At 29.6% G+C, this 12133-nt stretch overlaps 1 protein-coding gene across 1 annotated transcript in view; it reads left to right on the forward strand.

Moving 5' to 3' along the window:
* The window catches only part of LOC142321375 (putative phosphatidate phosphatase), a 153176-nt gene that overhangs the window by 118229 nt on the left and 22814 nt on the right, over positions 1 to 12133 (forward strand). Inside the window, exon 2 of the mRNA XM_075359407.1 lies at positions 5365 to 5516. Coding sequence (XP_075215522.1) covers positions 5365 to 5516 — 152 coding nt within the window. The remainder of the gene's footprint in view (positions 1 to 5364; positions 5517 to 12133) is intronic.

A 12133-nucleotide genomic window follows, 5' to 3' on the forward strand; every position in this document is an offset into this window, starting at 1 on the left:
TCAGCTGCGGGCCTGTCCAGCCCGGCACCTTCAGGCATCAAGATTCCCTGTCGAGCTTCCTATGAGGCATGTAATCTGTCATTCACTTTCTTAACGTAGTCCTCTATAGCCTTCCATTCAAGGGGTCATCTCATCATAATTCTCTGAGTGTATTCTGGATTAAACATGACCTCTGTGCCCAAGGCTTCTAGCATCTCTGGGCATTCATTCTCAAATCATGTATAGCTAAAATAAACCGTGTAGAGGGGTCTCCTCCTTGGCACACGTGGAACAAATGTCCGAGTGGTCCAAACAGAATCCGTACAAGTATAGCCTCCATGACTTTCCAGGAACAGTGTTAAAGAATAACCCAGCGCTAAATTGACATATATTTAATAGCTATCGTCAGTTATGGTACTGATTTGTAAGCCAAATCCGGCACAAAACTGCTGAAAGCAGTTACTTCCTCTTCTCAAACTTGAAGAAATAACTCATTGAACAAAAAATTCACTTCAAATGACCAAGTCAAAGTTGAGACAACCGCATATTTTACAGAGTTGGACATTTTAAATAAGGATATTAAAAAGTTAGAAAGTCGTTCATTAAATGTGTCCAGTTACAAGGTGAATACGATGAAAAATAAAAATAAAATTACTGAAAAATCTTGTGTGCTATTTGTTACACTGAGAACTCTCTGAACAACTCTTTTATAAAACGGTTATTCTATACCAAAAAAATTTAATTAAATTTTTAACTTTTTGATAATGGAATGGATGAATTTTGTTAAGTCAGAATGCTTCAAACATTTAAAAATTATGTAAAGTAATGATTTTTAATTTGTAAAATCTTAAAACTTATATCTTTTTTTTTTAATTTATGAGAAAAAACATCCTTTGTTTATTAAAATTTGGCCAATTGATTGTTTGTGGTACATGTGTTATGGTTTTAGTTTTAATACAACCACACTCGCTCGTTTAGTAATTTGAAGTTTATTTCTATTACTTCTTCATATTGCCATAACATTCTTTATACATTCATATTACCTAAAATATCTAATGAATGTCAGTACTAATGTATCATAAATACAACTACAAGAGTTTATTATGAGAAATGTTTCCTGCAATTTAAAATAAAATGCAAATTCCATGTGGTTTGCATGTGCTTATAAGTATTGTTTCATGGCTAACATGATATATTGTTTCATATGAAAAGGAAGACCTTGATAAAAAAAAACTTTTCTCTATTATGAATTAATTATATAAATGATTTAAGTCTACAAATTTTTTCATTTAATCTCTATTTCATATTTATATGTTATCATTACATGCAACATTTTTACCTGTTATTATGTTTCTTTTTTTCTGTTTTGTAATATTAATGAATTGTTCTTTATCCAATACGTATATTATATGCATAATAATCTTAAACTGTTATTTACATATTTATTAGTACTGATTTGCATATTTAGGCATTTTATGTGCCAGTTATTATTTTTATGTAATTTTTTGTTTATACTTAAATCTCATTAGATTAACTGATCTATATGAAGATTATTAAGAAGATTTTTAGACTCTCTTGAACCTTCTGACAGCTTACAGCTGTATCCATCTAAGAGGGCACTGCAACCAGTTTGATTTCTTTATATATATATATATATATAGTATGTATATAGGTAAAACTGAAAAGGATGATCCATATAAATTTCTGGTATTTTTTTAGTTTAAAATCTAGAGTAATCTAAATTTTTTTTTTTGTGGTATTTTTTACTGGAAATTTATATGATATTTATACTTCTTATTGTTTGATTGTTACCTATATTTGAATTAATGTATATTTTAAAATATATGTGTCTTTTAACATTAACGTTATTAACATATCTTTTCAAAAAAAAATCCCTTATATCAAGAAGCATGGTAGTTGGTTTGTTTGCTCAGATTTTTATTTTGAATGAAGCGCTTGGCAAAATGCAACAAAATAGCAAACTGCATTTGATACCCTAGTTCCCAAAATTGTATTGTATACTATAAACAGACAATCAACATACTGTTTATAGTACACAGTACAATTTATTATATAGTTGTTAGTTAAATTTTTTGCTATTATTTTTATTCATTTTGATTTTTTGGTGTTGTAGTGTTTTTATTATTTAATAAAATCCTTCCTATAATATGAAATGGTAGAAAAATTTTGAAAATTGCAGTAATTCGAGACCTAATTGATCTACTAGGACGGGCAAAGGCTTAAAACACTCGAATAATCAACATCAACACCTAATGAGGTCTCACCCAAACTTTTTCCTCAACTCTGAGAAGATATGAGTGAACATAGAAATGACTATGATTTTTGAGAATGGTTATACTTAATCTCATGACAAGTCATCTATGACCGTACTTGTATATTTCGTTCAGTTTATTGATAATGTGTCTAATGTAATATTACTTTCAAAGAACTACAATTATAAAAAATACAATGAAAATTGTTTGTTATATACAAGAGTTATTAGTGCATTTATTTAATAGCTGTGTGGTTTAGTTAAAAATAATCATTGATATAATGCATAGGTGCGCTGTTCATTTCCACTAATTCAAGTTCTGTGTTCTCTTATATTTAATATAATCTTTTTTTTCAAAATATCACACATATTTATTGTTTTTCATCTCTAATTTCTTTCAATAATATTGGATAAGATGCTAATTAAACATTTTATATAACTTGAATTACTTACTAGTTACTTGACAATTAGATAAATCAACATTTAATAAAAAATATGCTTTAGCAAAAATTATTTATAATTTTAATATAAAAAATTATCCAAAAAATTGAGCAGTTTAGTAGAAAATAGATTGAAAGAAATGATTCTCAGTTTCATGCAATTGTTTACATTAAAAAAATTTTTTGATACAACTGATTTTTAGGTTGAGCTCAAAAAAATAATTTTTACTCATCGGCATAGTTCTGTAAATTTTTCAACATAGCGCAATCAATGCTTATAGAAGAATCAATATTTAAAATTTTGATTTTCATTAATCAATGTGAAGGTTTTTATGAAAACCTTCAGAGCTATTTTCATGAAAAGCTCTGAAGTGTTTCTTGAAAATAATGCTGTTAGAATCCAAAAAAAACTTTATCGTATATGATCACAAAATTTATATAGTTCAGGGGAATGGTACTGCACTTTTCTTGTATAAAAATCTGAGTTTAATGAATTGTATTGTTTAGTTTTTAGAGGAATGATAATTTTTTACAAGATTATTTTTGCCGTCAGAGATCTTTAAAGCACATAAATCCATCTTAATTAAAGAAATCCCAAAATCATGTTTTTGCTCAGTTACATTTTTTAATGCATTAAGATAATAAAGAGAGGAAGAGAAAAATTGAGTGTTTGATGTGGACATACATATTTCTATGCATGCATACATATATGAGGGTATAAAAATATAAAAAGATTTCTAACAATGAAAAAAAATTTACCAAAATTTACACCACATCCCACATTATTAAAAATCTTTAATACAATTAATTTACATTTTAACATATCCAATTGTACAAGACAAATATCCAATGGTTTCACTTACTAAGGAAAGGAAGGAGTAAAATGGTTTCCATTTGATTTCTTCATAAAGTTAAATGTACTGTTGCATGTTGCATCACAAACCCACCAAAGCACAGGAGATATTCCACTCTGCAGTAACCTGCAAGGGCTGATTCTGAGAAAGCAACTTTGGCTAGTGCTACTTTTGCCTTAAATAATTTATTTGTATCACAGCACTAAGAAAGATCAGGACAGATAGTATGAAGCATCAAATTAATATATAATTTTGGTTTTCTATCAAGAAGCAGTAAATTACATATACTAATTTTTCTCGGTAAGGAATTAAACTCTGCTAAATAAATAAACTGCTAGAAATATACTCATCTATTTAATTACTTTAAAAAGGCAAATAAATAAATAAAATTGTTTATATTTTTTCTTTGAATTTAAGTTCTCTTTCAGTTTATTAGTTATTTGTTATCTTTCAGTTGTTAGTTTCATTAATGATCTTGTAGCAGCTTGTATGAAGAGTGTAGAAAAAATTTTACCCATTTGTTTTAATAAGCCTTATCTACGAAAAATTTAAAAAATGTAATAATTGAAAACAATAATATTCATGATGTATCTTTCAAGGTCATTTGATTTTAAAGTAATTTTACTTTCCCATGTAGATAGCGCTATAGCTCTAGAAGGGAAAGTATTGTAATCGGTCCAGTTTGGAAATATGCGGTTTTCACCGGGTCTTGAACATTTTGACACCTTAGGAATCAAAAATCCGAATAACTGGATGGAAATTTTCCAGATGTTCATATGTAGTTGTGTGTGTTCAGAGTCTTACACCTTATATCTCCAGAACTAGTAGACCAATTTTGATCAAACTTGATCAGATTACGTCTGTATATGTGGAATTGATGCCATTAAATTTTCAATTTAAAAGGTCAAGGAGGTGAGGCTGTAGAGCAAGGTCTCCCACAGTATCTCGTGATTTCGCCTAATTAAGGTCATATTTTTCTTGGGCACATTTGTTAACAATTAAAATATAACAATATTTGCAAAAAAATACTCTAAACCAGTGGCTAAGTGGGCATAATGCGTCAATAGTACCCCCTGTCACCATAAAGAGCATTAGTTTTGCAGTCCCCATCTTAGACTTTCCATTTTCCCCATTCTCTTTTACTGGGAAATTTTAAATTCCACAGGGTTGCCAACCAAATTATTTTTTACACTTTAAATATTAATTACTTTTTTACTTTAGTTAATTTTCAAAAGTTGGTAGCAGTGTACAGTGACATCATCTTCTATGTTGTGATATCATAAAATAGTGTCACAAGGTAAGCAGAAGGATTAAATAAATTAATAATATTTAAAGTGTAAAAAAGTAACTCTGTCTGGATGGGTCTCGAACTCAGTCTTCCAATTGACTCAGTACCTGGTGTGTTAAGCTTCACAGCTACACCAGTCTGCCGACTGTAAAAACGAAATTTGTTCTATGTAAGTTGTGAAATTAAATTAGTTTAGTTAGTGACAACCATCACCGCCACACCTGTGCGAATTAAATACAGTATGCTCGTGCCCTTTAGTTATTAGAATCACTGAATTAAATAAATGAAAACACATATTTAAATAAAATAATAAATATTTTAAATTAGGTTGTGTGTGTAAGCCATGCATCAGAAACAACCCACAATTGTAGGACTTTCCTGGAATGAGGCTTTAACCACATGACGGAAAAGTGATACAACTGTGTTGTCAGCTTATTTGGAATAGAATTAAAAGGATTACTTAAAAACTTTGTTCTATAAAAAACTGTCAACCTTTTATTCAAATTAATTGAAATTTTTTTTTTGTTTCAGTTGGATTGACTCTTTTAGTTTTTGAATTTATTGCAAAACCATATAAAAGAGGATTTTTCTGTGGAGATTCATCAATTTTTTACCCATACCATGAATCAACTGTAAGCAATGGATTGCTAGCCACTGTTGCTTTGTCAATACCTATCATTGTTGTATGTATTTTTGAAGTTTTTTTTATTTATGGCATTTAAGAGTTCTGTAACAATGTATTTTAAAGCTAGGTTATACTAAATGATTGGATTGTAAAATTATTTGTTGGCAACATATAATCTATTATATTACTATCATACAACTGTTGCACTATTGTTGTAGAACAATTGTTATTTTTTTTACGCTGAATATGTATATAAAAGTAAATATAAATCTGGCTATTGATGAAATTTGTGCTAATATTTTAAAAGAAGTTATAGATGCTGTTTCTATCCCCTGATGCATTTAATTAATGAATCATTCAGGATCAGAGTATTCTCTAGAAGCTGCCTTAAGACTTCTGTTTTTATTCCTCTCCTTAAGAAATATACACCACTTAATTAAAAAAATAATAGACCAGTTTTGTTTTTGCCTATATTTTCCAAAGTATTAGAAAAGATTATAAAAGATTGACTTTTAAGTTTTCTTGAAAAGTACAAGTATCATACTAAAAAACTTTCAGCATAATGTTTGGTTAAAAATTAACTACTGAGACAGTCAATTTCCAGTTTTTGGAAAATATTTTAAATTCTGTAAATAAAAAGATTACATTTTCAATTTTTTGCAATCTCAGTAAAGAGTTTGATTTAGTTCCACATTTTTTACTGGTGGAAAAATTTTGTAGCTATGGTGTCAAAGAAGTACCATATATCGTGTTGTTTACAATATAACAGTAACTGTTTACAGTCGGTTAAAATCATAACTTACTAACCATCAATAAGTAGTTGAAATTTCATCTTTGATAAGAGTACACATGAAAAATTTAGATCCTCACTTCCAGATGTAGAATGCAAAATGCTTCAGAGAAGTATTTCTCAGTTCCTTGGTTTTTTAATGTTTATTAATGATTGCCTCAAAATCTTGACCCATTTATTTTAGCACTTTTTGCAGATAATACAACTATTTATATCTAAGGATAATAATTTAAATTGAATTGAAGATTGTACAATAACAAGTCAAAAAATTATTCACTGGATGGATTGTTACTTTAAATATTAATAAAACCATTGGATTGAGCTTATCAGGTATACGTAACACATTGTTGATCATGTGGGTAGAATTCCCAATAATGATAACAATAGTATTTCTGTTACCCACAAAGCAAATTTCGGGGTGTTTTATTATGATAAGTTTTTCTTGGACACACAATGAAGTGTTGTTATCAGAGTCTGATTATAGTATTACTATAATAAACTATTTACATGAACAATATCAAACTTAAAAATTAAATAACAGTACACATATAAAATTAACAATTTAAACGTGCAATATCACAACGAAAAAATATTCCTCGCACAGTTCAGCATAGATTCAAAGTGCCAATACCACATGCTGAAGGTGAAATACAAACCACAATGAAATACAGTAATAAAAATCTAAATTAAAAAAAAAAATTACCATTTGGCATATGTCATGTGACATAAATAAATAAATAAAACTATCAATCAAAACATACAATATCATCTAAAACACATAATAAAACAATAAAATAATTATTAAATATTTGAATATAGATGCATAGTCTTAAGAAATAATGACATCAAAATATTTTTGATGTTAGCTACTAATTTAAATTTCCGACTCAATGCCTCATAACAGATATAGGTCCAATAGGATGTAGTGTACGTTAGTTGGCAGTTGCAGTGAACACAAACAGGTTCATTTCACTGAAAATATAAATTACTTACATATGAAGTAGTTTAGGGAAAAACATGATGATGTTATCCAATGTCTTAGTATTTCTTAAAGCCATGCATCTGTATTCAAATATTTGATTATTACTATAATATGTTTCATACATTTTTGCCATTTGGCGTATGCTAGATGATTGCATCACTCTGATTCATGAGATGTCCATGAGTGAGTTCAGTGTGCTCTATTCGCAAATGGCAATTAACATCCTCTCGATGGTTATTCTTGTGTCATGGTGGCACAGTGTTCTTAATTGGGCAAAGTTTACTGTTGATGGTAGCATTCCATTTACTTTGCCCTTCATTACAAATCACCCTCTTCAGGAAGCAGACAAGAAAACAATCTTCAAAAACAATGCGATTAGTGAAAGAAGGCTGGAAACATGCCTCTTTTACCGCACTATCAGCACGCTCATTGCCTGAAATTCCAATTTTAATATTAAATACTTTTCTTGCCTTTACATATTCTTATATAAAGTATAATGTCATCTCTTGACACTCCCTCAAAAAGTCAGATCAGGTTTTTAAGATACAAAAATAGGCTATTAGATTACTGCTGTTAGATCACAAGTACGATATTACGATGTAATTGATTTTCAGTCAATTTTGCTTTAATTTTTACATTTTCTGCTTTCAACTCGCTAACATCCATTTTAAATGATTCATTATCTTCAGTTAGCATTTTAACTAGAGTTCCTAACTGTGTAATATCATTTTTTGTAGCTAAAGCTGTCAGCTTTTCATCTAAGAGTTTTGACGTTTCTGCAACCATAGGATCTGACATATTAGATACAGGAACCATGATTTTCTTGTGTGTTCAGCAAATTGCTGAAGTGATTTGGGTGAACTGTAAGCCTTTTCCCTCTTCTTTGCAGATTTGTTTGATGTAAAGTATTCCCTGATAGGCATAGGCATATAGCTTAAACAAGTAACACATAAGGGCACAACAGGATTTATTATTTATACATTAAAAAAAAAAAAAACTAATAATAAATACAATAAATCCTTCACTTACAGTAATATTCAAGTATTATAAATAAATAGTGGGTGGAGGAAAATGGAAAAAGAAAAACTGTGTAAATAAAATTAAGAAAAACAAAAATAAATGAAAGTCAAAATAAATAAATAAATTTATGAACAAAAATTTAAAGTAAATGATAAAAAATAATTCTATTATTTCAAAGTCAATGCAAACTATAATCCGATCAAGATAGAGAGAGAAAGAGAGCAAACATTCCTATTAATAACGAATTCAAGATAAAGAGTTTATCATTAACATATCTGTTATTTTCTTGTTGAACAGTTTCTTATTAAACAAATATTTTAATCAACTGAAGAAGTGCTTGCAATCTATTAATTGTTCAAGGCTTCCAGATCCATTGATTTATTATGTAATTTTAACTATTACATCATTTTACTCATAATTTTTGGTATCAATTTGGTTTCAAGCAAAAGTGAAAAAGTACTTATGTTTTTTTTTCATTATTTAACAATAAAAAAATTATAAAATACAACAGTAGAATGACTTGCAATACTTTCTCTTTTAAATAATATATAATTCAGCTTTAAACACTGCTTTCTGCCCGGCAAATTTTACATAACTCACAGAGAGAAGAAACGCACAACTTCATTTAAGTCAAATCAATATTGCCAACCTCAATAAACATTACTATAATATACCAAATAAACATCTAACAAATATATAAAACATTTCTTGTCAAATAATACAAATAAAATAATGATTTATTGTACTTTTATGATGTGTGTAATGGATTTCATTTGAGTAGGAGGTAATGGGAATAGGGCAGCCTTAATAAATGATAAATGTATAAATAACTAAAGGAAGTAGTCATTTATACTATCAGTCAGTGCCATGACCTTACCTTTTTATTAACTGTTACTGAATGATGAATGACTAAATAAATGAATAATCTTTATACTTTTTATTTCCTTTCTGTCGCTGATATCTTGATTTAAAGATTCATTTTTTTTTTCATCTGGTTTGCATTATTTTTTGTTAAATTGTTTGAAGCCTTATACCATGTATAATATTCTCTGCAAATTGTATATGTTCAAACCAATATTGTTTGTTATTCTTAATTCTGATTTAATAATCTCCTTATAATGAAAGAGTAATTGTAGAGTAATACTGAAAAGTCATTGTACTTCATGTATGAAGATATTTCATCTCTTATGTCCTCTTAAGTGTGTGTGCCACAGAGATTTTCTTTCTAGTTAAAATTTGTCATACCAATTACTTTGAAATAAAGAAGTAGATTTTAAAAAAATCAGAACTTTCAATTGAGGATTTTCAAACTTCATAATTCTTTAAGTAACTTAGAGTTGTAACGCTTCAAATTACAGTGCACGTATGTATGTATGGTAAATGCATAACCATAATGGTTATAGGCCATCTGATATGAATCACCAGTCTTTCTGAAAAAAAAATGATATCCGTTATAAATAATATACCTCCCATGCCAGGCTTGGTAAGGAAAATGAGGTTTCTTGTTACTTTCTTCATTGAGCCAAATATATAGTTGCAAATCAACACGAGTCCACTGTAATGCAGTTGATATTCAGATTATAAATGACACTCTCTCTCTATGTTCACTTTACAGACTGGCTGTGTGGTGTACATCATTACTTTCAGAAAAAGCACCTCAAAATAGTGTGTTTTGTTCTTCAGGTGCTTTACATGCATCAGAATCATGACAAACTGACTGTGGTATCAAAGATTGGTCTTATTGCATAATAAATAACATAGTAACTTATGTTTTGAAACAATGATTTACATGTGTACTTTTTAATCTAAGGAAAGGGAAATTCTGCTGGGCAGGTAGAAAATGTTCCAAGTTTGGATCCTAGATATTATATAATTATATTTATGTATTATACAAGATAAACAAAAAAAAATTGGGGTTCTAATTTGTTATATCTCTTGGATTAGGAAGGTGTTCATGTTGATTTATGGCTAGAATCATAGAAAAAAATGGTCAGTTTTAGTTGTGGATATGGTCATATATTGACTCCCTATCATTCCGCTTGACAGTGCCACTAGCAAAGATGGTGACTCTTGAATAAAAAGCCTTCTGTATTCTGCAGTTTGCTAAATGTGAATTCTTAGTAACAGTTCAACATTTGTTCCATAGAAAATTTAATTGTGATTATCCAAGGGACGATCATATTTGTCAATGGCATAATGAAACAACTCTAATCAAATTTGAATTTCTGATTTTGATTTCACAATTATGAAAAAAAGCAATTATAAATCGTATTCTAAAAAAAGGGAAAATCCTATGGAACCGCAGAGCTGCCGTCTCATCTTACTTACGTGTAAATAGGAAAAAGTTTAGAGCATATGATAAATTACCAACTCACATGAGTGCTTAAAAAAGAAGAATGGATTTCACCCCATTAGACGGGGTATGGAAAGTTTCATTCTACTACAGAACAGATGATTAATATTGAAAATGCAACATTAAATAGTTTTCTGACTAATAAATACTGTGTTACCGTCTTTTTGTATTTAGAAAAAGCTTTTGATATGACTTGGAAATACGGCATCTTAAAAACAGTTACACTATTGAAAAATAAGAGGAAGAATTCCAAGTATCATTAAAGTTATTTGGACGAAAGACATTTTTACATCAGAATTGCAAACCAATATTCATTGCTCAGGAATTTGGGAAATAGCGTACCCCAAGGATTGCCGCTTAGCGAAACCTTGTTCGCAATTGCAGTGAACAAGCTTATTACACTGTTTTATTCGACATTGGAAAAAGTTTGTATGTGGATGATCTTGCAATTTTCTAAGCCAACAGTCAAACTGCAGTGATCAAATACAAGCTGTAGATGGCTGTTAACACTCTTCGAAGTAACAAACATGAATGGATTCCGGTTTTCAACTGAAATTACAGTTGTGTGCGCTAGGAAAAGATCGGCTTATAGAAGCCCAGTTTTGACATTGAATAATAGTATTATTGAATATAAAGAAACAGTTTGTTTCTTAGGTATCATTTTGGATAGATACCTATCATGGAGGCCACACATAACAAAGTCTCAGAAAGCCCTAAATGTTATCGTACCTCATATCTGTTAAACTTGAGTTGGGGCTCTGATAAAGACGTATTGCTGAGACTTTACAAAGCATTGATACAATGTGGAATAGACTGCAGATCAGTAGCGTATGGCTCTGCCAAAAAGTCTCGCCTAAAGAAACTAGACGTGAACGATAATACAGGAATCAGGTTTGCCTTCCTGACAGTATATTGTCAGAAGCTGAATTTATATCATTGGATTATAGAAGGAAAAATATATTTCTAAGATATGCAGCTCATTTCTTGGCTTTCCCAAGACATATAAACTTAGTTAGTTTTCTTCTATTAACATTGTTTGGCTGAGCAGTATTGGAAAAGACCCATCTTTTCCATACCTGCTGGAAAATTGGAAATCTGAGGGAACCATAGTATTGATTTACTAGAAATCCTATAAATTTTAAAAAGAGAAGCTCCCATTGTGGCTAATGGCAACAGTGGAGGGGTGTAACAACTTAAAAAAGAAGACAGAAGAGGGATTACCAGACATTATATTCAAAATGTTTTTTTTGTGATTGATGTCCAAATATAAAGACCACACCCATATAATCACCAATGGGTTGAAGACCAAACAAATTCCAATTTTTTGGACCTATCCAAAGTAGCTAGTATCTATACAGCAAAGTTATACGCTATTCAGCAAGCTCTTAGCTTTGTGTCACATTACAGTGAGGAGAGTGTGCTTCTCTGTTCCGATTCCTTAACTGCAATCACTGCATTAAGGAATGGGTTCACATGTGATGCACTTGTTCAATATATCTTAACAGTGATTAAGAATCTCAAAGACAAGGA

This window comes from Lycorma delicatula, chromosome 3 (genome assembly GCF_047948215.1).
Source record: "Lycorma delicatula isolate Av1 chromosome 3, ASM4794821v1, whole genome shotgun sequence".
NCBI classification, from domain to species: domain Eukaryota; kingdom Metazoa; phylum Arthropoda; class Insecta; order Hemiptera; family Fulgoridae; genus Lycorma; species Lycorma delicatula.